We start from the raw sequence: 27,749 nt of genomic DNA on the forward strand, positions 1-27,749 counted from the left end.
CCTCTAGAGCAGTGATGTTTTGGGGCTGTCGCTGGGCAACACGGACTTTCAACTCCCTCCAAATATTTTCTATGGGGTTGAGATCTGGAGACTGGCTAGGCCACTCCAGGACCTTGAAATGCTTCTTACGAAGCCACTCCTTCGTTGCCCGGGCGGTGTGTTTGGGATCATTGTCATGCTGAAAGACCCAGCCACGTTTCATCTTCAATGACCTTGCTGATGGAAGGAGGTTGTCACTCAAAATCTCACGATACATGGCCCCATTCATTCTTTCCTTCACACGGATCAGTCGTCCTGGTCCCTTTGCAGACAAACAGCCCCAAAGCATGATGTTTCCACCCCCATGTTTCACAGTAGGTGTTCTTTGGATGCAACTCAGCATTCTTTCTCCTCCAAACACGTCTAGTTGAGTTTTTACCAAAAAGTTCTATTTTGGTTTCATCTGACCATATGACATTCTCCCAATCCTCTTCTGGATCATCTAAATGCTCTCTAGCAAATTTCAGACGGGCCTGGACATGTACTGGCTTAAGCAGGGGGACACGTCTGGCACTGCAGGATTTGAGTCCCTGGCGGCGTAGTGTGTTACTGATGGTAGCCTTTGTTACTTTGGTCCCAGCTCTCTGCAGGTCATGGACTCGGTCCCCCTGTGTGGTTCTGGGATTTTTGCTCACCGGTCTTGTGATCATTTTGACCCCACGGGGTGAGATCTTGCGTGGAGCCCCAGATTGAGGGAGATTATCAGTGGTCTTGTATGTCTTCCATTTTCTAATAATTGCTCCCACAGTTGATTTCTTCACACCGAGCTGCTTACCTATTGCAGATTCAGTCTTCCCAGCCTGGTGCAGGTCTACCATTTTGTTTCTGGTGTCCTTTGACAGCTCTTTGGTCTTGGCCATAGTGGAGTTTGGAGTGTGACTGTTTGAGGTTGTGGACAGGTGTCTTTTATACTGATAACGAGTTCAAAGAGGTGCCATTAATACAGTTAACGAGTGGAGGACAGAGGAGGCTCTTAAAGAAGAAGTTACAGGTCTGTGAGAGCCAGAAATCTTGTTTGTTTGTAGGAGACCAAATACTTATTTTACCGAGGAACCAATTACCAATTAATTCATTAAAAATCCTACAATGTGATTTCCTGGATTCTTTCCCCCCATTCTGTCTCTCATAGTTGAAGTGTACCTAGGATGAAAATTACAGGCCTCTCATCTTTTTAAGTGGGAGAAGTTGCACAATTGGTGGCTGACTAAATACTTTTTTGCCCCACTGTACACTCATGTTTTACTGTCACATGCAATATTTGCTGAGATGCTTTCTAGTCTAGACCCTGTGGTGTCTTACCTCTGCAGACCGTTCCATTCTCCACTGACTCGTACCCGGCCTTGCACATGCAGCGCCCGATGGGGACCATCCACTCCCCCTCCCCGTTGCAGTACAGCTTGATGGGAACATCCACCTCCTCCCCGTTGGGAACACACACCCCTCTGGCCGCCACCAGAGACGTGCTCTCTGCTCCAGAAAGAGTTTCCGAGAAGATGGCACCATTCTGGGTCACACGGGGACATTTCCTGTAGAACACTCGAACAGCGATAATTGACATGCATGCACCGTAATCCTGAAAAGCAAGGTAGAAGCCGCTGCGCGAAACAGGTCCAAAACTCCGGAATTCACTGTTAATCTTCATGATGCGTCCACCAAGATCCACCTGAGAGAAACTCTCATCGGCTGCTATCGTGTCCACCTTCACCCAGGGGTTCTCCATCCAGGGAGGGGACAATTTAGTGGCTGTGTCAGAGTCAGACTCATAGTAGTACAGATTGAAGGTCTCCTTGCAGGAGCCAGGGACGTTGGGTATAGAACTGCAGTCTCGCACTGAGAACTTCATCTGGACGTGGATGCGCTGAGCCCCGCGGCGCCGGATGTACTTGGTGCGGACCCAGTTGTTCTGGCTGCTATCGAAGACGTTGCACACTTGGTATGTTCGAATAGTGTTCATGTTTTCATCATAGCCACTCACTTCTTCCCACTACAAAACACACAAGCAACAACAGTTTATTCAGTGACACATAATTCATGAACAAGAACTACAAAAACGTACACTTATAGGTTTTATGAAGTGGTACGGCCCAAAATAAATACCTGGTTTGTCATACACACATATCATCACTCATTTCACATTTAGTCTGAACACACCTTAGAAGGTTTCGCAGTGCTTTAACATTGTCACTAGTTCCACCTTTATTTATCGGGGTCAACGTTTCCATGACTTCCAGGAGGTTGTTTGTCAGGAGGGTGTAAACAAAGACAGATTTAAACATGCTACACTCTGGAACTATTTTTGGCAGTTAATATAAAATAATTGTAAACACTGTATTCCAACAAGAAGGCTATGGTTTAATCAGATTTACTCTCTGTAGATTTAATTTTCTGAAATGATGAGCAACTGGTACTTTACTTAAGTGTTTACATGTCATTGCATTTATTTTATACATCAATTTCACTACATGTAAGAGTAAAATATTGTTATTTTTTCTTACCTACATTTATCCAATCCACTTTATTTATATAGCACATATTAAAAACAGAGGGTTTACGGAAGTGCTTCACAGCAAACATAACAGTATAATAAAATATAATATTACAATAATAGATAAAAGGCACACATAAGAATAGATAAAAGGCACATAAAGGCTATGAAATTGTTGGTTACTTTACATGTTAAAACTGTATGTATAGAGGCTTTCATCATCATCCGTTAGCACTGAAACAAGGCCCTCCCTAATTCCAGAGCTTGTGTTTTTTATTGACACTGAGGGAGTCCTCTCATTGGTGCATTTCAACCTGAAAAGCTACTGTGAATGCATCACTATGGTGACTGTCACATTGCAACAGAACATCAGAAGGTCAGCTGCATACTGCAGGCGGTTCCTTGTGTATTGGTTTGTTCCACTCACCCCCTGTGATGGGTAGATGGTCCAGCCCAGTTCTGCTGTTGCTGTGGTTGAGTCCATTAGTACTTCTGCAGGTGACAAAATCAAATATGAAAATCAAATATTATATTATATATTCAGTCATAGATATTGAGTTTATTACAGGAAATTTAATTCAGTCATTTTACATACTGCACTGGCAAACATTTCTTCATTTCTGTAATTGTAATTTATTTTTAGTTCACATTCATGCTGACCACTTGCATAAGGGTGAAAATAAATGTGTAATTTATTTGTTATTTATTTTTTTGAAATGAATTTATATTTAAGATATGTGTCGAATTACTGTAATTGGTCATTAAACAATTGGGATGTTTGTGAAACATGTGTCTAGCTGGATACAATCACAATGTAGACATCGGGAGGATTACTTTAAAAAAAAAAAAAATGTAATCCGTTACAATTACCTGTAATCAGTAATATAACTTGAGTATCAAAATATAAAAGTAACCTGATTACTTTCCGATGGATGACCTCAACATCAAACGCAATTAGGAGAAACTAAATATCAGGTGTTTTTTACTTACAGGTCACCTATTATGCAAAATCCACTTTGTCATGTCTTTTCAACATAAACAAGTGTAAAGAGATTCTGAAAGTTTCAAGAAAAATATTCTCTCACTTTTTGTCCTGATCCATATAAAAACCTGCCAGATATTGGCCACTTTATGATGTCATAACGATGTTTTGGCTTGTGTAACCATTAGCCAATCACCAACCAAGGTAACACCCGCCCACCTTATCACCGGAATCTCCTCCTAGAGCACCATTGAGTTCTTTTTAACCAAATATCATCACAGATCGCTGGCCTGGTACAGACTGCTATGAGAATTATGGGGGTCAAAAAACATCCATCTCTCCTCAACATATATGAGCAGTCCATTATTAGACAGGCACAACAAACCGTGTCTGACCCCCCCCCCCCCACACGCTCCACCCAGAAGTCCAGCTCCTTCCTTCTGGTAGAAGATGCAGGGTTCCCAAGAGCAGGCTAAAGCTCTAGAAGCACACGTTCCTGCCTCTGTCCATTAAGCTGCTCAACACTCACATGTGATGTAATACTCATGTTGGCCATGAGGGGTGCAATAGGTCGCCTGCGTCAGTAGGTGCGTCTGTGTATTGTGTTTGTGCAAACGGTGTATGAGTGATGATATGTGTATGTATTTTAATGTTTACTATGTGTGTATATGTACTTGTATGTGGAACTGCAGGACGGAGTCCAGAACACATTTCCTTACGGGAACAATAAAGTATATCGTATCGTATTGGTGAAAAACAGTATAATAGGGGACCTTTAAGTGTATTATGTAAGAAAATAGAACAATGTGACCATAGAAAAGAAGAAACCAAGATATTCAGCTTCATAAAGTGTCTTATTCAATGTAGGCTATACAGTAGCACTTACAAAAAGTGTTTTAGTTTAATATATGAATTAAAAGAACACTGTATTTTCGTTTTAATGAATCAGGTGTCCACCTACTGTTTAAATCTATTTAAATAAAGACTGAAAGTAACGAAAAGAAAAATCAAAAAGAAAATCCAGGCAGTAAGTCTACCTTTAATATATCCATCTTTCTTGATACATTGTTATCCTGCAAGCAATCCTCAGTATACAAAAATGTAACAGTAATCTGATTATGTTTTTTCTTACTGTAACTGTAAGGGAATGCAGTTACTCTTTTTTGTATCTTGATTTAGTAATCCCCTTAGATGTATCCGTTACTCGGAACAGGGGAGTGTGTGCAGCTGCATGTGTGTGGCAGACAATGAGAAAGTAAAAATGATAAGACAGAGTAGACACTTTCTGTCAGGGTCGTGATTGTACAGTAAATGGTGGAGCAAAAGAACAATAATTATAGTCTCAAATAATTCATCATTTTCATCTGTGTCTGAATATGTTACGTTTCTTACAGTAACTAGGACTGTGTACAAACAGACATGAGAAACTGATTTCAAATCACCCTTTGCAAAACATGCCAACACAGAGATCTACGGAAGTAAAAGAGGAAAGGTCAAGCGTTCCTCAACAAATGAGGTTAAAATGTTAACATAGGTTCAGGAGCATGGCCACGCCTAAAACTCCGCCTCGAACCACGGCCACCCCTACTTATATCCGGCAAAACTTCCGGCCACTGCTTGTCTCCATCCTTTCAACGACTGACAGCCAGACCGTGACTCACGCCGCGCGTCGTCACGGTTCAAACAAGCTACACTCTACCACCAGAACATTCAACTTACCATGGATCCCGAACTGCTGATCAACTCACCAGAGTCAGACGAAGATCTCTTCGACATCGGCTACCCGCCATCCACGTTTCAGCAGTTGGATCTAAGCCAAGCATCCGAACGGAGCCGCTTGCGCTCGGCAATCAGTGTTCCACACACCAGCCGCCACAGCTCCCACTCAAGCTCCCCCAACGAGACACCTCCAACTCCAGACAGGTCCCAGGCTTCGTCTACTCCGCCAGCGAGGGCAAACAACCGGGGCCACAACAGGCACAGCCAGCTCCAATCTCCCCACCACCGGCAGCCTGCCTCATTAGCAGCCCCCAGCCACTCGCAGCGGTGCACGCGACACGCCTCTCGGACGGAGCCGCGCTCCGAAACGGAGCCCGAACTACGGAGGTGGACAGTCACTCAACTCCAACGTTTCCTGAGATAAAACGGCATCCACTTTCGCCGAAACGACAACAAGGCTAGACTGTTCAATCTCTACAAAGCCTACAGCAGCACAACGGCAAGAGCAACGACACACACAGCTCTTCCTGCTCCAGAGCCAACCACTCTGTGCGGCGCGCGCACCACGGGTCGTGACGTCACAGGCCGCCGTCCTCCTCCACGGACACAGCCCGACTCACCAGCACCCCCTGGTGGGGGCCAGGTCGTATTGCCCTCTGTACCTGCTCACAGGCTTCACAAAAATCCCCTTGCACATACATCCCTTCATCCCTCCATCCCTTCTTCTCTCCTACCTTCAGCAATCCACAGCAACCCAGCTTCCGCTTACCTTCCTCCTCTAGCAGCTAACCCCGTAGCAACAGCGCCTCACCCAGTGAGCAGACGCTCTGGTCTCCCTCTCTCTGACCCTCAGAGAGAGCAGACGCTCCGCTCTCTCTCTCTCTCGACCCTCGCAGTGAGTAGAGGCTCCGGTCTCTCTCTCTCGACCCCCGAAGTGAGCAGAGGCTCCGGTCTCTCTCTCTCTGACCCCCGCAGTGAGTAGAGGCTCCGGTCTCTTTCTCTCGACCCCCGCAGTGAGTAGAGGCTCCGGTCTCTCTCTCTCGACCCCCGCAGTGAGCAGAGGCTCCGGTCTCTCTCGCTGACCCCCGCAGCGAGTAGAGGCTCCGGTCTCTCTCTCTCGACCCCCGCAGTGAGTAGAGGCTCCGGTCTCTCTCTCTCGACCCCCGCAGTGAGCAGAGGCTCCGGTCTCTCTCTCTGACCCCCGCAGCGAGTAGAGGCTCCGGTCTCTCTCTCTCGACCCCCGCAGTGAGTAGAGGCTCCGGTCTCTCTCTCTCGACCCCCGCAGTGAGCAGAGGCTCCGGTCTCGCTCTCTGACCCCCGCAGTGAGTAGAGGCTCCGGTCTCTCTCTCTCGACCCCCGCAGTGAGCAGAGGCTCCGGTCTCTCTCTCTCGACCCTCGCAGTGAGCAGAGGCTCCGGTCTCTCTCTCTGACCCTCGCAGTGAGTAGAGGCTCCGGTCTCTCTCTATCGACCCCCGCAGTGAGCAGAGGCTCTGGTCTCTCTCTCTCGACCCTCGCAGTGAGTAGAGGCTCCGGTCTCTCTCTCTCGACCCCCGCAGTGAGCAGAGGCTCCGGTCTCTCTCTCTCTCTGACCCTCGCAGTGAGCAGAGGCTCCGGTCTCTCTCTCTCTCGACCCTCGCAGTGAGCAGAGGCTCCGGTCTCTCTCTCTCGACCCCCGCAGTGAGCAGAGGCTCCGGTCTCTCTCTCTCGACCCCCGCAGTGAGCAGAGGCTCCGGTCTCTCTCTCTCGACCCTCGCAGTGAGCAGAGGCTCCGGTCTCTCTCTCTGACCCTCGCAGTGAGTAGAGGCTCCGGTCTCTCTCTATCGACCCCCGCAGTGAGCAGAGGCTCTGGTCTCTCTCTCGACCCTCGCAGTGAGTAGAGTCTCCGGTCTCTCTCTCTCTCGACCCCCGCAGTGAGCAGAGGCTCCGGTCTCTCTCTCTCTCTGACCCTCGCAGTGAGCAGAGGCTCCGGTCTCTCTCTCTCGACCCTCGCAGTGAGCAGAGGCTCCGGTCTCTCTCTCTCGACCCCCGCAGTGAGCAGAGGCTCCGCTCTCTCTCTCTCGACCCTCGCAGTGAGCAGACGTTCCGGTCTCTCCCTCTCTCGACCCTCGCAGTGAGCAGAGGCTCCGGTCTCTCTCTCTCGACCCTCGCAGTGAGCAGAGGCTCCGGTCTCTCTCTCTCTCTCGACCCTCGCAGTGAGTAGACGTTCCGGTCTCTCTCTCTCTCTCGACCCTCGCAGTGAGCAGACGTTCCGGTCTCTCTCTCTCGACCCTCGCAGTAAGCAGAGGCTCCGGTCTCTCTCTCTCGACCCTCGCAGTGAGCAGAGGCTCCGGTCTCTCCCTCTCTCGACCCTCGCAGTGAGTAGACGTTCCGGTCTCTCTCTCGACCCTCGCAGTGAGCAAACGCTCCGGTCTCTCCCTCTCTCGACCCTCGCAGTGAGCAGACGCTCCGGTCTCTCTCTGACCCTCGCAGTGAGCAGACGCTCCGGTCTCTCTCTCTCGACCCTCGCAGTGAGCAGACGCTCCGGTCTCTCTCTGACCCCCGCAGTGAGCAGAGGCTCCGGTCTCTCTGACCCTCGCAGTGAGCAGACGCTCCGGTCTCTCTCTCTGACCCTCGCAGTGAGCAGACGCTCCGGTCTCTCTCTCGACCCTCGCAGTGAGCAGACGCTCCGGTCTCTCTCTCGACCCTCGCAGTGAGCAGAGGCTCCGGTCTCTCTGACCCTCGCAGTGAGCAGACGCTCCGGTCTCTCTCTCTGACCCTCGCAGTGAGCAGACGCTCCGGTCTCTCTCTCTCGACCCTCGCAGTGAGCAGACGCTCCGGTCTCTCTCTGACCCTCGCAGTGAGCAGAGGCTCCGGTCTCTCTCTGACCCCCGCAGTGAGCAGAGGCTCCGGTCTCTCTCTGACCCCCGCAGTGAGCAGAGGCTCCGGTCTCTCTCTCTGACCCTCGCAGTGAGCAGAGGCTCCGGTCTCTCTCTCTCTGACCCCCGCAGTGAGCAGAGGCTCCGGTCTCTCTCTCCGACCCTCGCAGTGAGCAGAGGCTCCGGTCTCTCTCTCCGACCCTCGCAGTGAGCAGACGCTCCGGTCTCTCTCTGACCCTCGCAGTGAGCAGACGCTCCGGTCTCTCTCTCGACCCTCGCAGTGAGCAGACGCTCCGGTCTCTCTCTCTGACCCTCGCAGTGAGCAGACGCTCCGGTCTCTCTCTCTCTGACCCTCGCAGTGAGCAGACGCTCCGGTCTCTCTCTGACCCTCGCAGTGAGCAGACGCTCCGGTCTCTCTCTCTCGACCCTCGCAGTGAGCAGACGCTCCGGTCTCTCTCTGACCCTCGCAGTGAGCAGACGCTCCGGTCTCTCCCTCTCTGACCCTCGCAGTGAGCAGACGCTCCGGTCTCTCCCTCTCTGACCCTCGCAGTGAGCAGACACTCCGGTCTCTCTCGCTCTGACCCTCGCAGTGAGTAGACGTTCCTGTCTCTCTCTCTGACCCTCGCAGTGAGCAGATGCTCCGGTCTCTCTCACTCCGACTCTCGCCGTGAGCAGACGCTCCGGTCTCTCTCTCAGAAAAAATAAATAAATAATACAAATAATAAAATAAACTTCGCTAGCCAAGCCGCCGGCAGCATCAGATGACCATTACATGTATGTATGATCTGTACGTGCAGTGTATTTGTACAGCGCTTTGAGAGTCATTGATAAAGCGCCATAATAAATATAAGGATTATTATTATTATTTATTATCAACCCGCTCAACCAGGGAACATACCTGGGTGCTCCAGACTCCGAGCGTTACTGCAGCATCTTCGCAGCACGCGCATCCCTCCCTTGCCAATTATGCGGAGCCCCCTGCCCACCCAGCCTTAGCATGCTTAGTCAGCTCTCCACCATCTCAAACACCTCACTCACCTTCCTCTCCATCACGCAACGCCTCAGACTTTAACCGTCGATCACCCGCAGGGAGGCAGGACGGCGTGCAACAATTTCAATGACCTAGGCTGCTCTTTTTCTAGCTGCCGCCTCATGCACATCTGCTCTTTCTGCGGCGGCGCTCATGCCAGGAGCACCTGCCCCCACAACCCAACTACATCAGCAGATTGACTAGCACGGCAACTCAGCACACCCGTCAAGATAAGCAACTTAGCTACCGCCTCAGCGAATCATCCAGATAGTCCGTTTACTTTCTCACCAAAGGCTTGACCCATGGTTTCCACCCAGGCATAGCAATACCGCCTGACACATCTCACATCTGCCACAACCTTCAGTCCGCTTTAACAGAACCTCACACCTTTGACACCTTACTGGCCAAAGAAGTCAAAGAAGGATTCGTGATAGGCCATTCAATAGTCCCCAAACAACCACAGACTCCCCCACGTGCTCCATCTTCTCGACTTCTTCTCACAGTCACTCCACCATCCTCACCCCCCTGCCACGGGCTGAGCACACTCATACAAATATTTGTCAGACCTTGGCATTCCTCCGTCTGAGGAGAAAACCTCAGGGCCTACAACCTCCATTGAGTTTCTAGGCATCACCCTGGACTCAATGTCTTTCCGGGCTTCTCTATCCTCAGAGAAAGTACAGCGCATCACTTTCCTCTTGTCAAACTACTTACAGGCAGACAGATGCACGAAACGGCAGCCGTTAGCCCTCCACGGCAAACGACTCTCATATTCACACTCCGGAATAAAACGGATCAGCTGGGAATTTCTTTCTCCATCCACATCTTCCGCCTGAACTCGTATCCCAGCCATACGAGCCACTAACCAAATACTTCAGCGCAAGATACGATGCATACGCAACGCCTCAACGCCCACTCTCTCTCACCGAAACAGGGAAAAGGGCCACACGTTTCTGGTTCCAGAAACACTTCCACAACGTGTTGCTCACTTTGGGGATATGCTCAGAATATTATTCGAGCCATTCCTCCCGCATTGGCGCAGCGTCCACAGCAGCTAGACCGGGCATCCCGTATACAACCATCTAGGCCCTCGGCCGTTCGTCATCCCAAGCGTATCACGCTTACATCCGCAACAATCTTAATAATCTCAGACACGCACACGCTTAAGTCAGCTGCTTTAATCCGACTCTTTTGGGGGCCCGTAATCAGCCCACGCAGATCATGCCGGAGACGGAACCCCCACTCTGAGTCTCCCACTGCACGGACCACAGCTCGTCCTCCCAGATCATCTCTTCACCCCCCTCATATCATTCACATGTTACTTCAATAAACTTACAAACATCACCTTGTTGTGGCGTGGTTCCTGCTAGTGAAATGAGGTTAAAATGTTAACATAGGTTCAGGAGCATGGCCACGCCTAAAACTCCGCCTCGAACCACGGCCACCCCTATTTATATCCGGCAACACTTCCGGCCACTGCTCGTCTCCATCCTTTCAACCCACCCTCCCTCTCCCTTTCTACCCATACAGTTCCCCTTCCGACTCACACCGAGCGATACATCCACCCATCCCTTCTTCCCTCCCTCAACATCCCTACATCCCTACATCCCAACATCCCTCATCCCAACATCCCTACATCCCTACATCCCCTCATCCCCTCATCCCAACATCCCTACATCCCTACATCCCCTCATCCCAACATCCCTACATTCCAACATCCCTACATCCCAACATCCCTCATCCCTACATCCTTACATCCCTCCCTCCCTCATCCCTTCATCCCTACATCCCAACATCCCTCATCCCTACATCCCTACATCCCTCCCTCCCTCCCCCCTTCATCCCAACATCCTCTGCCCGTCACCATCTATATTTAAACGGTGCACGTTTATATACTGCGTATACTAACACCTTAATCCCAGGTATCGTCTGGGGGGCCCGTAATCAGCTCACGCAGATCATGCCGGAGACGGAACCCCCACTCTGAGTCTCCCACTGCACGGACCACAGCTCGTCCTCCCAGATCATCTCTTCACCCCCCTCATATCATTCACATGTTACTTCAATAAACTTACAAACATCACCTTGTTGTGGCGTGGTTCCTGCTAGTGAACACTGATTTGGGAAACTTGTATAAAGTGCAAGTTGCTGGTGGATCCCTTTGTAATGTGAACAATGCTGATTAACTTATGAAGAATCTGTCAAAAATAATACTGACTTCCTAGATAGCATTGTATAATCTCACAGGTTCTTGAAACAACACGGCCACGCTCACACCAAAACTGCCCGTTGCATATTTAAACACCGTGCTAATAATAGCCACACACATCCACAGCTCCCTGACAGCTCCTCTCCTGCCCCAGGCATCTGCTCTCTGTGACTCTACATCCATAAACCTCTGAGTGAGGTATATAACCCTATCCACCACATGTCAGGTGAAACCATGCAGCTAGCTCTGGGTATCCAACACATCCTCAATTATTCACATCACCCTGAGAGTCCGGGTGCTGAGTAAAGCCTCTCCCTTCAGGGGCTTTGAGACGAGAGGGGACGACAGCCGGACTTCCTGTTCATGTTCCGTCACAAAAGACATTTAAGTGACAGTTGTTTCATTCTGGTGCTTTTATTGTCTGCCTTTATGATCTAATAAGTACACACACAACTGCACAAACGAACACACGCATTGCCCACTTCAATGAGTCTTTGCATACAAGTAGCTATTAGCCTACAAACAGAGCGGAAGTAATTCACTGAGCGCCCTCCAACATGCCGCTCTCAGCTTCACGTGTCTTCAGCAGCACAGAGATCACTGCGGCACTAGAGGCGACACTTTTAACTCTAATAACAAACCACACGGTTCATCAAACAGCGATTACTAGAAGTTGATACAATATATAAAAATTGGCTATTGTCTATAATTTTAACAACAAAAAATCTCAGATTTACCTCCAAGGGAAAGGATCGACGGTTCATGGTTAATTGCAGGAAGCCAAATGATGTGTACATATTGTAATACTGTCATGATTTTCAGACGGAGCACAGCTTGATTTATTATTCTACTTCTATAAAATTAGGACTCGTAAGAGTAAGACAAAAACAGATTGGTTACATTTAAAGCAGCAGAAGGATATACCGTCAGTTGTAGTCCCTGATACACCCCCAAAACAGTGGATCCTACATTTCCCATACTGCCACAGAAAAGATCTTTCAGTTTGATGCTTTGAGCCAGGCAGAGACCTCAGTCTGGTTTAACAGAAAGTGCTGGCTGGATTCATAAGGTTCTGAAACATCTCCCTGGTCATCCAGGTGTCACTCATGTTCTCATTGTTCACACAACTATATCCGTCAGCGGCATCATTAAGGCTCATCCCATGATGCCTCTAAGGATGCTTAATTTGAGTTTGGTCAGCACCTAGACTCACCAGGCTAGACCACTTCACAGGGGTGTGAAACAGGAGTCAGTGGAAAACATGTGCATAGTGTTCTGGTGGACAGGCGACAGCAGGTCATCATTAACATACATGTTTACAAATGTTTTCCTATCAAAGTGGGAACATTTACAATTGTTTTAACTTTTTTAAGTTACAGTTTTATCACACATAACAATACACAAAAATAATGATAGTATTTGTGTTTATTATTGAATTGAGTGTTTAGTATTGTGTTGGTTCTCAGAGTGGGCCTGAATTGCCAGCCTCCACTGTTGCATCCAAATGGCCCATTTCTTCGGCTGCTCGCTTCCTGTTAGTATCAGCAGCGATTAATGAGGAGCTGGGGGGGGGGGGGGGCAGGTGTCAGAGCCACCGCTAAACAGGAATAAAGAGGCCATGAGCACTGACCCAGAACCCATTCCCACAGGCACAAGCAGGAAGGCAGCACGAGGCTCAGAGACTGCATATGTAAATGGGGTGCAGAGACACAGCCTCATCTGTCACACTCATCACTCAGAGTTACATTGCCAATCTGCTAGAGGAGCAAAGTTATTTATCGGGGTGTTGAGCTTTACTTTTATTGTATTTTGTATAAATTGATTCCATTGATTTTTTTTTATTTTAAGAAAAATACACGCTAGAATCTTCTGAGCCAACCCGTGAGTGGGTCCGACTGACTCTATTTTTCCCTTTGGGCATATTTCCAATACATGTTGATACTAAAATACCCACATCCTTTACGAAATATGAATTGACTGATATTAACGTGCACAAATAACTAGTGTAAATTGCTGAATCGACCAGCTGACTGCATGTATGCACATTGAGACATCCGTCATCATGTGCATTGAGAAATCCGTCATGATCAGAGAGAGAGGAGTTATATTTGTTAAAAATGGAGCGCTGTGCTGCAGTTGAGCATTTAAAATGTAGCTGGGCTGTCATTGGCTGGAGCGGAGAATGGGGACAGTGTGGGCTGGCAAGGGCGGGGGTGCATTAGTATATGTTGTCCTCCTTTCGTGACTAGACATTTGTCATGGCAGCTCTCTGCAGTTTGATCAGAACTGACGAACACAGTCATTAAGGAATAATACTTGTATTATTATATATTATTATATTATATATCAGTTGTGAGCTCACTGTCTCCTTCTCTGTTAAATAATGGCACGCTCCCTTTCCCACTGCTCCATCTGTCCGTGCATTCCTGCACTATATATATAAATATATATGTATATATGGAGAGAGAGCAGAGAGCTCTTGTTCTGCCTTTCTCTGCAGGATTCAATGGAAAGTAGGGCAAAGAGGAGGAGAGAGTGGGCCAAGTCCAGCACGCATAATCCTCGTAGGCTGTGCCACGCTCTGTATGCCACGCTGGATTAAACCCACTGGGACACATCAGCGAAAATCACTTTGTTGTATGTCACAGCGCCCGCCATGCTGCTCTCAGCGCTCATATTCACACACACGGTATTCTGAGGGTTTGTGGTTATAACTAGGTATCACACATCATGGAACTTAATTTGCAACATTACGGGACATAACTCACTGTGGTGTATAGAATGTACCTTGTTGTTGCTATCATTCTAGCTTGACAGTAGCAGGTTACTCTTTCCTCTGTAAACCTAATGGAAAATAAAGTGTGGAGTTCCATACTGAACATGCCGCCTCCGACTCCCATTCATCGGCTCTACACTGGTGACCCTGACGTAGTTTCCGAAGACTTATGGCGCGTTTCCACTGCAGCGGGTAGCTCGCTTTAAGCGTGCCGAGCCGTGCCGAGCCGTGCGGGGCCCGTTTTTGGTTGCGTTTCCACTTGGCCTAGTACCGGCTAGCGGGTCCTAATTCACAGTTTTTCTGGCCCCATAAAATCGTGGTTCTAGGGCCAGGAACAGGATCCCCATCAGCTGGTGCATAACAACAGCTAATCTTCCTGGGGTCCACAAATAACATAAAACATGACATTCGACAGTACATTACAAGACAATGATACAAATCGTGTACGGCGTACATTTTCCTTCAAACAGTGACTTTCATATCAACCATCACATACAGCTTATTTTCTGATTCCCCATTTCCTTGGAAAGAAAAAAAAAAAAGAACAATAATAATAATAGTGATTTTACAAATGTCTCCCTTCGCTTCTTTTAGAGTAAAAACAAACTCAACAAATACAATCCTCATCATAACTGTGAAAGGCTGTGTGTCTATGTTAGCGAAGGTACCATATTCCTGCATGTGTTTAACAAACCTATATGAATCGGTGTGCTGCTGTATGTTTACCATAACCTGTCTGCTGCTTGTGTAACTTACAGTCTTTGGGCTTCTAGATGCCTCTTCAATCGTCTTTTGAAGCTTGCTTTAGTTGTTTCTTTAGAAATCTGATCTGGCAGTGTGCTCCATGCAGCCATGGCTCGATACAGCACTGTGCTCTTCATAGACTCTGCTTTGGCTTTAGGGATTTGAGAGCAACCTCTTGTGGCACGTCTCGTTGTATATATATGGATGTTAGAGCTAGGTGTACGTTGCTTATATGGACAGGTTGGATGCTTCAGCTCATTTATGTTTCTCAAAAAGTCAAGGAGTGATACCATCAGCCTCTCCGTGACTAATGTCCAGGAGAGCTTGACATGCATTGTGTTTACATGATGTCTTGGTGTCCACCTAAGGGCAAGCCAAGCTGCTCTGTCCGAACCAGTTGCAGCTTTCCCAGGTCCCTCTTGTTTGCCCCCAGGTCCCTCTGGGTTGCCCCAGGTCCCTCTTGTTTGCCCCTGACCAGATCATTGAGCAGTAGTCCAGTTGTGAAAGGACTAGAGTCTCAATGACTTGTCTTGTCAGTTGCGGTGGTAAAAACACTGAGCACCTCTTGATGACAGATATATTCCTCCTCATCTTTGCCACCACTGACTCTATGTGTTTCGTCCATGATAACTTGTTCACTAGGATGAGTCCCAGGAGCTTTGCTTCCTCCACCTGCTCAACCTCTACATTATTCAGCATCAGATTCAACTGCGGTTTAGACCTTAGTACGTCATTTGTGCCAAATACAATACTTTTTGTTTTTTGAATGTTGAGCACTAATGTGTTGCTGGTCACCCATTCCATTACTGTTTTCAGTTCTTAGTTCAGAATATCAGTTATCTCACCCATTGTGGGAGCCTGTGTATATATTGTCGTGTCATCCGAGTACATAGAGACTTGTGCTTTTTCAAGAGCTAATGGAAAATCATTTGTAAATATTGAGAAGAGTAAAGGACCTAGTGAACTTCCTTGTGGAATTCCACTTGCAACACATCTAGCACTAGAGATACTGCCATTAAAGTATACACTTTGAGTTCTGTTATATAGATAGCTTTCTAGCCATGATATCGCCTTTGGGGCAAAACCATAGCACTCCAATTTGTCAAGTAACATTCTATGGTCTATCAAATCAAAGGCAGCGCTATAATCTAATAGTACTGCTCCCACCATTTTCTTCACATCAATCTCTTTCATCCATTGACCTGTCAGCTGTGTGAATGCGGTGGCTGTTGAGTGACCCTCTCTATACGCATGTTGATACTCACTCATCAGACTGTTAACAGAAAAATAGCATTGTATTTGATTGAATACAATTGTTTCTAGTAGTTTGTTTAGAACAGGTGACCGGCTTATTGGTCTGCTGTTAGAGCCAGTGAAGGCATTCTTTGCATTTTTAGGGAGTGGAATAACTTTAGCTACTTTCCAGATTTGCGGGCATGTACCTTCCAGACTCATGTTAAAAATATGACAGATGGGTGCAGCAATCAACTTGGCTACATTCTTTAATAGCTGACCATCTAAGTTATCAATACCTGGTGGTTTATCATTATTGATTGCCAACAATAACTTTTCCACCTCTTCTGTCCTAACTTTACCCAGCTCAAAGGTGCAATTTTTTTTTTTTCATAATACGTTCTCTAATATTAACATAGGACGACTCACAGCTAGATTTTGGCATTCCCTGCCTTAGCTTCTCCACTTTATCAATGAAATAGTTATTAAAATAATTGGCAATATCTAGTGGTCTAGTGATGTATGCCCCCTCTGATTCTATAAAGGATGGTGTTGAGTTGTTTTTCCTACCCATGGTGGTATTCAAGGTACCCCAGAGCTTTTTTCCATCATCCTTTATATAATTTATCTTAATCTCATAATACATTTTCTTCTTCTTTCTGTTCAGTTTTGTCACGTTATTTCTTATTTTGCAATATAACTGCCACTCAGAATGATTGCCGGAATTCATTGCTGCCCTTTTTGTCTCTATCAGCCATACATTTTTTTAGCTCCTCGTCAATCCATGGTGCCTTTACTGTTCTCTGTGTGTTAGGGAACTCACAAAGAATCAGAAAACAAAACCCTCTCTCTTTATCTATAAAAACGGGGGTACAATGAAGATTATCCAGATTTGCTGCCGATATGACATATATATATCGGAAACGTCGCTGTATCAGAAACAATGGACGACTTTATCAGAAACAATGGACAACTTGTTTTTTAAGTAATATGGTCTGTGTTTACATTACAAAGCATCGCTAACACTCAGAGCTAACGCTGTACTGGAGAGAGTATGTGTAAAGAAGCCGGATATAAAAGGTACTATCCTTGTGGTAAACCCGCAAGAAAGAAAGCGTTTTGAGCTCCATACTGTTTCAGAAATAATGCTTGATGTGGTTGGGAACATAGTATGGCGTTTAATCACGGCAGCATTTAGCTGAGTTTCTGGGTATAATTCTCCTGCATGAGCTCTGGTCTCGGTTATTTTTTTTATTTAAAGCTAGGGACCCAGAATCAGCCCTTCTCTAACAGGGCTGAAATAGAGGGGTATGAGGAATGGCTACAATGGGTGATCTGTTTGGTATTTTGAGCAAAACACTTCATAGACATGTTTTTTATATATGAGACTTATAATATATGCCTAAAAATAGTATAATAGGAGACCTTTAACCTATCGTTTTGTTGTGATCACGAGGGGGTATTCTTTAATAACGTTGTGTTTTACTCCATCAAACGAATTGACACTAATGTCGAGTCAGACCCATTTTTGGAGAGACCAAGTTAAGCTCGAGACACATACCAGTAGCGCCCATTCAATCTTCCTCGTCCTGTTCATAAGCTGTTCATAGTGAGTATAAAATATTATATAGCCGAAAACAATATTGAAAGTGATCACTGTACAAGCAACAATGAAATCATGATATCTTTACACATTTGTGTCGGACTCGAGTTTACGCTATTCGGGACTCGGGACTGGACTCAAACTCCGACTTGTGAATTCTCGCGCGAGAGGACTTGGACTCCGACTCGCGCACTGATGGAATCGGACTCTAACTCGGACTCGCAAATTGACGATCGGACTTGGACCTGGACTCAAGTCAAGTTTTGTCTCAAGTCTCGGTTGAGGAAAAGAATGGGACAACGTTAAATTTCATGAACAAAATCTCTGTTACATTCCCAACTATCGGTATCTAGGCTCCTAAACCGTAGTTTGGAGGCTCACCGGCACGTTCTGACGCGGCTCGTTGTCAGCCGGTCACCAGCTGTCCGGGCTATTATTTATCACGGAGAACAGATGAAGGGGGCGTTCGGGTGCCGTTGGAAACATCCGTTTATTGCTGGTTCTCCACAGTTAACAATAATCAGACACTGTCATACATAAAACTAATTTTGACACTTATCTTTCTAACTATTTTTTCTATCCCTTTTCTCTCTCTTCTCTTAAATGCCCACCTTGCCTTGCCCATCACATCTCATAAACACAACAAACTCACAGTCCCACAACCCCTTGCGGCTGCTATTCTTAAACAACCACATTATAAAAGTTGACATCTATCCCAAAGAATGATTACTATCATTTATTTAAGTTTATGACCTATCCCTAATCAAATTAAAGTCATTCAGTACAGTGATGGTTTAGTTTGTTCAGTGGAATGTCAATATCTTCTGTGGATTTTGGAACCACTAAATAAACTGAAATAAACCTGAAATGCTGACAGTGGGTCATTGTGTTTAATATAGACCATTTGTATTTGTGAAGCAGCTCTGTGAAGGCAGTCTTGGAACTCAATCCAACCTTACTACTACTACGACTAATAATAATAATATTAATTAAAGCTGCAAGCAGCGTTGAGCGGGTCTTCGACGCTCCGCAAGGCTGTTGTCCGCAGGTCGACATGTATGTCTAGGTATCTGGAGGACTCGGCCGTTGACAAACGTGGGAAGTTTCAGGCCGATCGGACAATGTCTTTGAGTTACAGCAGTAACACAAACATTGTGTTTGATGGCGAGGGATCTGTCGCCATGGCAACGGAAATTGATGACACCCCCATAATATGCTTAGATGTGTTGAGGGCCGCATCTTTATCAAACCTGTGAAGTTTTGTGCCATTTGGAGCATGTTAACTGGAGTTATGAGAAAACCGTGTTTCACGGTGACCATTTTGTTACCATAGCAACGACATTTGAAGAAATCTCAAAACTGACACATTATGTCAGATAATTAAAGGATAAAAGCATTGTAAACAATAAAGAAAATGGATTGATAAGAACCAAACCAACAGCTAAATTTAAACAAATATGTCCACTCAGATGAATACATGATGACTCGGACCTCAGTGACTCGGACCTCAGTGACTCGGACTTGGACTCGAGCACAGGTAATGATGACTCGGACTCTTCTTGGGTGACTCAGACTTGGACTTGGACTCGAGCACAGTTAATGATGAATTGGACTCGACTCAGACCCTTCTTTGGCGACTAAGACTTGGACTCTGTATCATAATGAAGATACACTGTGGGAAATAATAATCACCTGCACTTGAAAGTTACTAGAGCAGTGTTGTTTTAAAGACGAGTGAGGGCAGAGGTGGGGTATGAGGGGCCGTGTAGGCCAAAATTCAAACTCACCTCGCACACACACTACTGAAAACATCTGGCCTTGCACACACACTACTGAAATACTCTCACATTCACTACTGAACACCTCACACACACACTACTGAAAATTAACCTCACATACACGCAACTGAAAACATTTTACTGAAAGGTTCTTAGTAGGGAATGTGCATGTGTTTCACCTATGTGTGTGAGAGGGGGATTCTTGCTGTAACGGAAGTCATTGTAATGTAACGGAACTAACAAAGAACAATGCTGCAGTGATACAGTAGGTGGCGATAATGCTCGTCTGGTTGCAAGTCGCCATTAAAGAAGAAGAAGAAGAAGGAAAACAGAATGTTGAATTGAGCATGGATTTATAGAGAAACAGCACCGCAGCCGTAGGCTGGACCCCGGGCCGAGCGGTCTACAAACTGAGACATCGAGGTTTTCTTGTTTACATCACCTGGCGCAGCTCGTGAGGTGGCCTAGCAAGTAACCCGCTAGCAACATGCACAGCTGCAATAAGCTAACAAGCTAATTGAGCCAGAACGTTTCCTTTTTTTGTTTTAACATTTATTGAAGTAATTGATATTTCAGGCTGAGAGGACAATGGCCTGTTAAATATGGTTGATTAAGCTGTGTACTTCTAGCCGACAGATATGTTAGCATTAGTTAGTTAACAGTAAGTAAATATAAGACTAACCTATGTACTCCAGCTAGCCGGCTAACCTACATCTATTGCTCCCGGTCTGCACGTTTTACGTTGCTTAAGGTAAGTGAACATGAAACTATTCAGCAAAACTTTCAATAATAATCTATGGTATTGAGTTTTGGGATATTACTTGCATACAAATCCATAAATGCCTTCAGGTTTCTAAATATATACAATATGTGGTAAATTCAACAGTGGACCCAGCAAAGATTCACATTTTTGCATGATTTTAGTTATTGATTTGTTGCTGTTACTTAATTTTACTTTATAAATTCAAGTCAAGCTTAGTTACATGTGATGGTAGCTAGTTACTGCTCTTACCTGTGTGCCTCCTCCACAACTAGACTGTATTCAAACTCTTAAGTACCAGTTCTATCTACTTTAAACAATTAAAAAGACAAAATCAACTACATTTATTGATATACCAATCCTTATTTTTGGGGCCTCTTCTTCTTTTAAATTAAACTTTCATATGTGAGATATTGAAATACAGTAATAGTTTGTCTATTTAAAAAAGAATGAGCCATTCCTTACAGTTAACTTCATATTTATTATTGTCTAAAGCATTTATTACACACGTTTTCCCCTCTCATATTCACAGTGTGGATCAATTGAGACATCATGCAGAGACTTTGGGAGAAACCTCAGCGTGACGGATGTCCTGTCTGTGGGTTTGGCTGGAGAGGACTGAGGTGGAGAGGTCTTTCTCTGGGAGGAGGACCAGGCCTGATGAAGAAACCACCTAACTGCATCTGTGAGCCCATACTGGGCACAGCTGTCACAAACAAATGATGGTCCTGTTTGACCTTCTGTTCACAATAAAAGAGTAGTTTCTTAGTGAATGTCCTGTTTTGGTCTTTAATCTGATATCAGCTTTTCATTTTCTTCTGGCCCCTCTGCGAAAACGGTGAGGCAGTCGTGTCCTTCAGGTATGTCCTTTCCTAACAGAAATGACAAGAAACATCAAACCTATGACATTATTGCAGAGTAAGTGTGTTATTTATGAAAGAGGTGTTTGTTTATTAAGCGGCTGTAGAAATGAAATATTTTTTTATTTTAATGTGTTTTTTAAATTCATCACTTTATACCAGAGTCCTGCACGGGTCTGATTTTCAAGACCCGCTCCCGCGACGTGCAATACCGAACCGCCCCGCTAAAAAAAAAGCCTCCCAGACGTTGGATTTCGCTCTTGAGGAAGTGTTATTGAAAATGCTGTATTCTCCGCTAGAGAGCTTCACCTCAGCCATTTCCAATGTGGCGCGCACAGCAGCAGATTGATGCGCTGCAGAGATTATGATTATGCACGGTCCCGCGGGGGAGAGGTCTGAGAATTTAAACATTAAACAAAATTGTTATTATTTTAATATATTTATTATGCAATACCCGCCGACCCGACCCGCATCATCTTTGTTTTACCCCAGAACCGAACCCGGAAAAAAGTTGAATGCTGTGTCTTGCACTTCAGGTCCACCGTATTACCACAGCATTTCACAAAACGCTACAGCATTTCACAAAACACCACAGTATTTCATATTGGACGGAAAGGGTATTCCTTAGGGAGAACACTTCTTGTTTGTGATTGGACAGAGCCAGCCATAGAAGCACTGCTGTGATTGGTTGTTTTTGCTGCCAGACAAGAAATTACCCTTCGTGATTGGCCCAACACATCAGTCGTTAGCTGTTAGCACACACTCAGAGCTCACAGCTCCTCATATCTGTTCAGAAACTCGACAAAAGTTAAACATATACAAAACACAGACTGTCTATGTCATGGCGAATACAGTCACTGCTTTATTTATGTCTGTATGACGTTGTTGTGAGTGTGGACGGAGCAGCTACAGGTTAGTTTAGCCTGGTCGATCCGATTCCGATTTACATGGAGATACGGCCCGCCCCCTCTCCAGCGTCTTGTTTGAATGACAGGAGTAAACACAGAATGAATGCCTTATTCATTCATGATTTTTAAGGGGCTTATCTCCACGTAAATATTATGGTAGACCACCCAATATCGCATCGCTCTAATCGCTCGAGTTTCACCCCGGCTGTCAGCTGTGTTTGCTCCGTTTGCTCCTGTCATTCAAACAAGAGGTGCTGGAGAGGGGGCGGGGCGTATATCCATTTAAATCCTATGGGAGATACCAACTACAACAAAAAGAACATTTGACCGTAATTTAATTGTAATACACGTTTCAAAGTGATGCCGAAGTAACTACATACTGATAACGGTTAGTAAAAAACCATGAATTAATGCTTTGACAAGTCTGCAGACAAGACGGCAGGCGAAAAGCTTTTAAAATGCGTGTTTTCTGAACGGAATCGGATCCATCAGGCTAAAACTAACCTGTTGCTGCTCCGTCCACACTCACAACAACGTCATACAGACATAAATAAACCAGCGACTGTATTCCAAGCCCCCAGGAAGTGCGCCGGACTCAGATGGAAATATTCGTGCTGGCCAAACGGCGGTACTTGCACATCCGTTTGGTTGCCAGGCCCGGAAACACTTTTTCCCCATTGACTTATATGGGGAAAGAATGGTCTGGTAACTCGTCGGATAATTTTTTTAAACTAAATAAACTACCCAGTATGAACCTTGTATAGCCCTTATTAAAAAAATGTGTTCCTCAAGTTTGTAAAAATGTGCTAATAACGTTATTCTGAGAGTTATTTCCCTCGGCATTATGAACGCGCATCTAACCCACGGGGACCCGCGCCGCCCGGCACGTTCATGTTACGTGTTCAGCACTACATGAGTTTCTCTTTACCCATGGATGCACAATAACAACGGACCCATATCGCCTTACTGCCAGCCCACGAGAGCTGTAATAATGGACTATATTGCACATGTTTTGCTGTAATTCATCATTTGTAAAATATTATACTACATGGGCTGTATGATGTAATTTTGTACCGTAAATGTTGTATTAAATAAAGTTAATATTACCGACGTAGATTAACGTTCCTGTAGCTTCTTATTGCACTAACAAGTTTATTGCACTGTGTATATATATATATATATATATATACAGTGCAATAATTCTTTCATGCTAAATGAAGCTCTGTTGGATATCACTAGATCCTGTTACAGCATAATAGAAGTACATAACGATTGATGTTTACATTAGCAATAATTACTAGCTAGCCGCTAGCTGCTAACTGCATAATAACAAGCCATTACCATGCTGTCATGAACGCACGGTGCTGTTACGTGTACGCAAATTGACGTGCTTGATGTGAACGAGCATGTTGGTTACAGTTGCGCATGCGCTATGAGTGCACATACGGGTACTTCTCAGGCATGCGGGGTAATCTGTGACGTTTCACTCTCTCAAAAGTTGGGCCATTTTATCATCATGCGCTCATGAGCAACTCTCATAGGAATGAATGAGGCCCCGCCTCCCACGCTGTATCCAGTTCTTATTATACATCCATGCTGTATTCACCATGACATAGGCCCTTTCTCATTTCTCTAACTCTCCTCCTCGACTCTATCCTCAAGACTTAGTCCCGCCCACAGGAGATGCGAGCGGAGGAGCGAGGAGAGAGGAGGGGAGCCGAGGAAGAGAGGAGGGGAAGCAGCAGGCGGTTAGAGAAATGAGAACTCCTCTCCTCTGAGCGGTCATTTTAAAGAGACGTCCATTAATGATGACAGGAGGCACAGCAGCCCTCTGTCTGATGGACAGATGTGTTCATGACCACTTATATTTACTTTGATTCATTCACAGTGCAGTATAATGAGACAATAACAGGCTAAACAACACACACACACACCACACACACACCACACACACAACACACACCACCACAACACACACACAACAACAACACACACACACACACACACACACACACCACACACACACACACACACACACACAACACACACACACACACACACACACACACACACACACACACACACACACACACACACACACACACACACACACACACACACACACACACACATTAACTCCACACGCTTCAGGCGAGAAGGGACACTTTTTTAACTTTATGTAATTAAGTCTAGAATAATTGCTAGGAGGCTCCTCTCTTCCTGTCCTTTCTCTATTTTGTTCGTCTTTACTTGACAGAGGAATGTAATTAAAAAAGGGGAGAGAGAGCTTTAGCGAGGTTTGATCATTAATAATGCGATAATGGAGAGCTTAGACCCGCCGTCTATCATGGACAGTTAGAGGGGGATACACATTTGGAGCAGGAAGAGATATCAGAAGATCGATGGAGATACAGAGATCCGTCAATGAGATGGAGAGCGACAGAAAGGCAGGAGACAGCTGAGGAAACAGAAAGGCAAGCAGAGAAGATGTAAAGATGCTAGGGAGGGCATTAAGGAGGAAAGGAAGTGAGGGAGGAAGTAACTATGGATTCAAATACAAAACTTTCTTTCGTCACAATTGGCTATGGAAAAGACGTATTTTAAGTCTTATTGTTTACTTTTCAATCAAGGCACCATTTACACCATTTATTTTATGATTAAAATGGTTCCACTCAGCTGATTTTTTCAAGTATATGGAGAATAACCTCGAGGATCATTCTACAGTTTGTGCAGAAAGAACAAAGAAAGATAATGATTTAGGGGGAAATCACCACACAACTTTCCACAGAAGGCTTTAGAGCATCGGAGAAAAAAGACATGAAGAAAGAGGAGAGTGAATCCTTGTTCGTCACCATCAAACACACACACACACACACACAAAATTCAGGCGGCAAAATTCATATTTTCATTTTACAAATCCTGCTTTGCTTTCTCCAATATCATTGAAAAGCAGCCAGATGCTGCTTATTTTTTGGGTTTTCGCTCATTTCTTGACTTTTTCCGACGCGCTTGCATTTAATGGTGCAATGGTTTGATCTATCAGTCAGAATAAAAATTACCCTTAGTCTCTTTCTCTGTGTTTCTTTTAATTTAAATGATCAAATTACTTATGAAATTACTTATTACCAGAGGTAGGACCGAGTCATTGTTTTGCAAGTCCGAGTCAAGTCTCAAGTCTTTGCGCTCAAGTCCGAGTCAAGTCTCAAGTCAGGTTGGGCAAGTTCAAGTCAAGTCAAGTCCTAAACTCTGACAAAACGAGTCATAAACAAGTCATTAAGTGTTTTTCACCAAATGTAATGACATCGATCAACAGAATAATACTTAATTCAAACCGCTCTTTATTAGTCACATTAATAATTTAATAATCAATTTTCTCTGCTGGTAAAGTAACGTGTTTTTTTCTATTTTAAGAGGTACGGTAAGGCTACCGTGACGGTTTGATTCAGAAGGAGTTTAAGTTTAAGATCCCTGATGTTGAGGTAACCAGAATGTTTATTTCCACTGTGCACAACATGTTGTAAGGGACCCACAATCTATCTTTATGCAAGGGATAATGTGCAGCCAGGCGGTCTCTATGGGGAAGAGAACACCTGCATCTAGATCCCTCTGCAGGTGGTACTTTAAGTATATTTGATGCTAATAATTTTGTACTTTCACTTGTAACATTTTGAATGCAGGACTTTTTTATTGTAACCGAGTATTCCTACACTCTGGTACTTTTGTACTCAAGTACAAGATCTGAACTTCTCCCACCTCTGACAGTAAATCCTGAGTGGTTACCAACATAAAGGTAACCAAAAAAGGTTATTTTCATTTTACAAATCCTGCACTCGGCTTTGCTTTCTCCAATATCATTGAAAAGCAGCAGATGCTGCTTCTTTTTTGGGTTTTCGCTAATTTCTTGACTTTTTCCGACGCGCTTGCATTTAAATCCGTCTCCCCGTCGCTAATAATAATATATAATAATATATTTTATTTATAAGCGCACTTTTCATTTGCGTAAACAAAACTCAAAGTGCTACAAAATTAAAAATTAAAAAGGGTGAAACAAAACAACAATAAAAAAAAAAAAAAAATTAAAACAACATAATAAAAGCTGTGACATTCATGCCCGCATGGCATAATGTGGGGGATTTAAAAATCTAGTTAAAGGCTATTCTAAAAAGATGCGTTTTTAGGCCTTTTTTGAAAGCCTCCACAGTCTGTGGTGTCCTCAGCTGGCTTGGGAGGGCATTCCACAATCTCGGAGCAGCGGAGCAGAAGGCTCGGTCTCCCATGGTCTTCAGTTTTGTCCTTGGTGGGATGAGGAGGTTTGCCTTTACTGAACGTAGGTTCCTCGTCGGAGGTTTGTGGGGGTGAGCAATTCCTTGATGTAGGAGGGAGCATTTCCATATATGCGCTGATGAGTGAAGAGGTGATTTTGTAGTCAATCCTGAGTGAGACCGGGAGCCAGTGCAGTGATTTGAGGATGGCCTGTACCACTACACCTGCTGTGCCCCCCACCCTTCTTTCACATAATGGTATGATCCTAGTGTGTCCTCGCATATGATTGGCCGCATGGTGGCCCAGCTAAATAAAGTCCCGCCCCTGCCTGCATGGATTCTCAGCAAGAGTAGGAGCAGCTGAAGATTCTGCTCTCCCCAACGGGAGGCTTCTCTCTAGTGGCAGCTCGCGATCGGCGTGTTGGAGACCTCTGAATTAAAGTATCAGAGTCACCTCAAGTCAGAAGGCTCAAGTCCAAGTCAATGCCGAGTCATTGGTGTTCAAGTCCAAGTCAAGTCCCGAGTGTTTTGTGATTTTGTCAAGTCGAGTCTGACCCGAGTCCAAGTCATGTGACTCGAGTCTGACCCGAGTCCAAGTCATGTGACTCGAGTCTGACCCGAGTCCAAGTCATGTGACTCGAGTCCACACCTCTGCTTATTACTACATGAAATAACCACCCAATTTCAACCACTCGCCAAAACTCCAAAAATTATTTACATAGCAGTGATTTACTCTGCTATTTTTTTTTCGTTTAAAAAAGTTCAGGAAAAAAAGAATTCATTACGAGTTACGTGAATCAATCGCAGAAAACCAATTTTTATGCGACACCCAACGAAACACAATATTCATAATAACAGTTACATTTATAAGAAGACCTTAAGCATCTCAATGAAACTCCCCCTGAATATATAAAGGTTAACAAATCAAATAAGAGACACAAATGGTGTAATTACTTCAAGAAATGCCAACTGTTTCATAGAATTATGTAAAAAATGTCCTTTAATTTCTGTAGTTCCCCGTTTTTCTAGTCATAATCTTAGATAGGTGTGTTTGTGTGTGATTGTCAGTGGTTTCCTCTGAGCCTGAGCCAAGGTGTGAGTTGTGCCATATCCGAGCGTGTTCACCAGTCACCTCCACTGTAGTACAAGTGCAGCAGCCCGGGAAGGAGCTAATATGTATAATGCACAAGGACACCTTCAGCTAATGCATTTGCGCTGTAGCCAAGGTGGACAATAACCCTCTCAGACCTCCTCTCCCTCTACCCGACACCTCGCAGGACAATGTGTCGCCCATGTTTTGCTTCCCCGATTCTCCGTTCCAACCACATGTGTCATTTTTCGCCTAGCCTTCAGTGGGTGTGAGTGTGAAGTGACTGTTCTGTACAAGTTCAGGCTTCAGAGGAGAGTAGAGATCAAGTCTGTGGTTCCCTTTGTGAATCCACTTGTTTGAAGGATCAACTTAATCCAGTGGTCTTTCGTTGATGCTAGGATAAGACTGACTCGATT

At 45.2% G+C, this 27,749-nt stretch overlaps 1 protein-coding gene across 1 annotated transcript in view; it reads right to left on the reverse strand.

Annotated features, from left to right (window-relative positions):
• The window catches only part of ephb2a (eph receptor B2a), a 111,755-nt gene that overhangs the window by 31,820 nt on the left and 52,186 nt on the right, over nucleotides 1-27,749 (reverse strand). Inside the window, exons 2-3 of the mRNA XM_034087182.1 lie at nucleotides 2,952-3,016; nucleotides 1,339-2,023 (exon numbers count right to left, since the gene is read on the reverse strand). Coding sequence (XP_033943073.1) covers nucleotides 1,339-2,023; nucleotides 2,952-3,016 — 750 coding nt within the window. The remainder of the gene's footprint in view (nucleotides 1-1,338; nucleotides 2,024-2,951; nucleotides 3,017-27,749) is intronic.

The sequence above is a fragment of the Pseudochaenichthys georgianus genome, chromosome 7, assembly GCF_902827115.2.
Source record: "Pseudochaenichthys georgianus chromosome 7, fPseGeo1.2, whole genome shotgun sequence".
Classification (NCBI taxonomy): Eukaryota; Metazoa; Chordata; class Actinopteri; order Perciformes; family Channichthyidae; genus Pseudochaenichthys; species Pseudochaenichthys georgianus.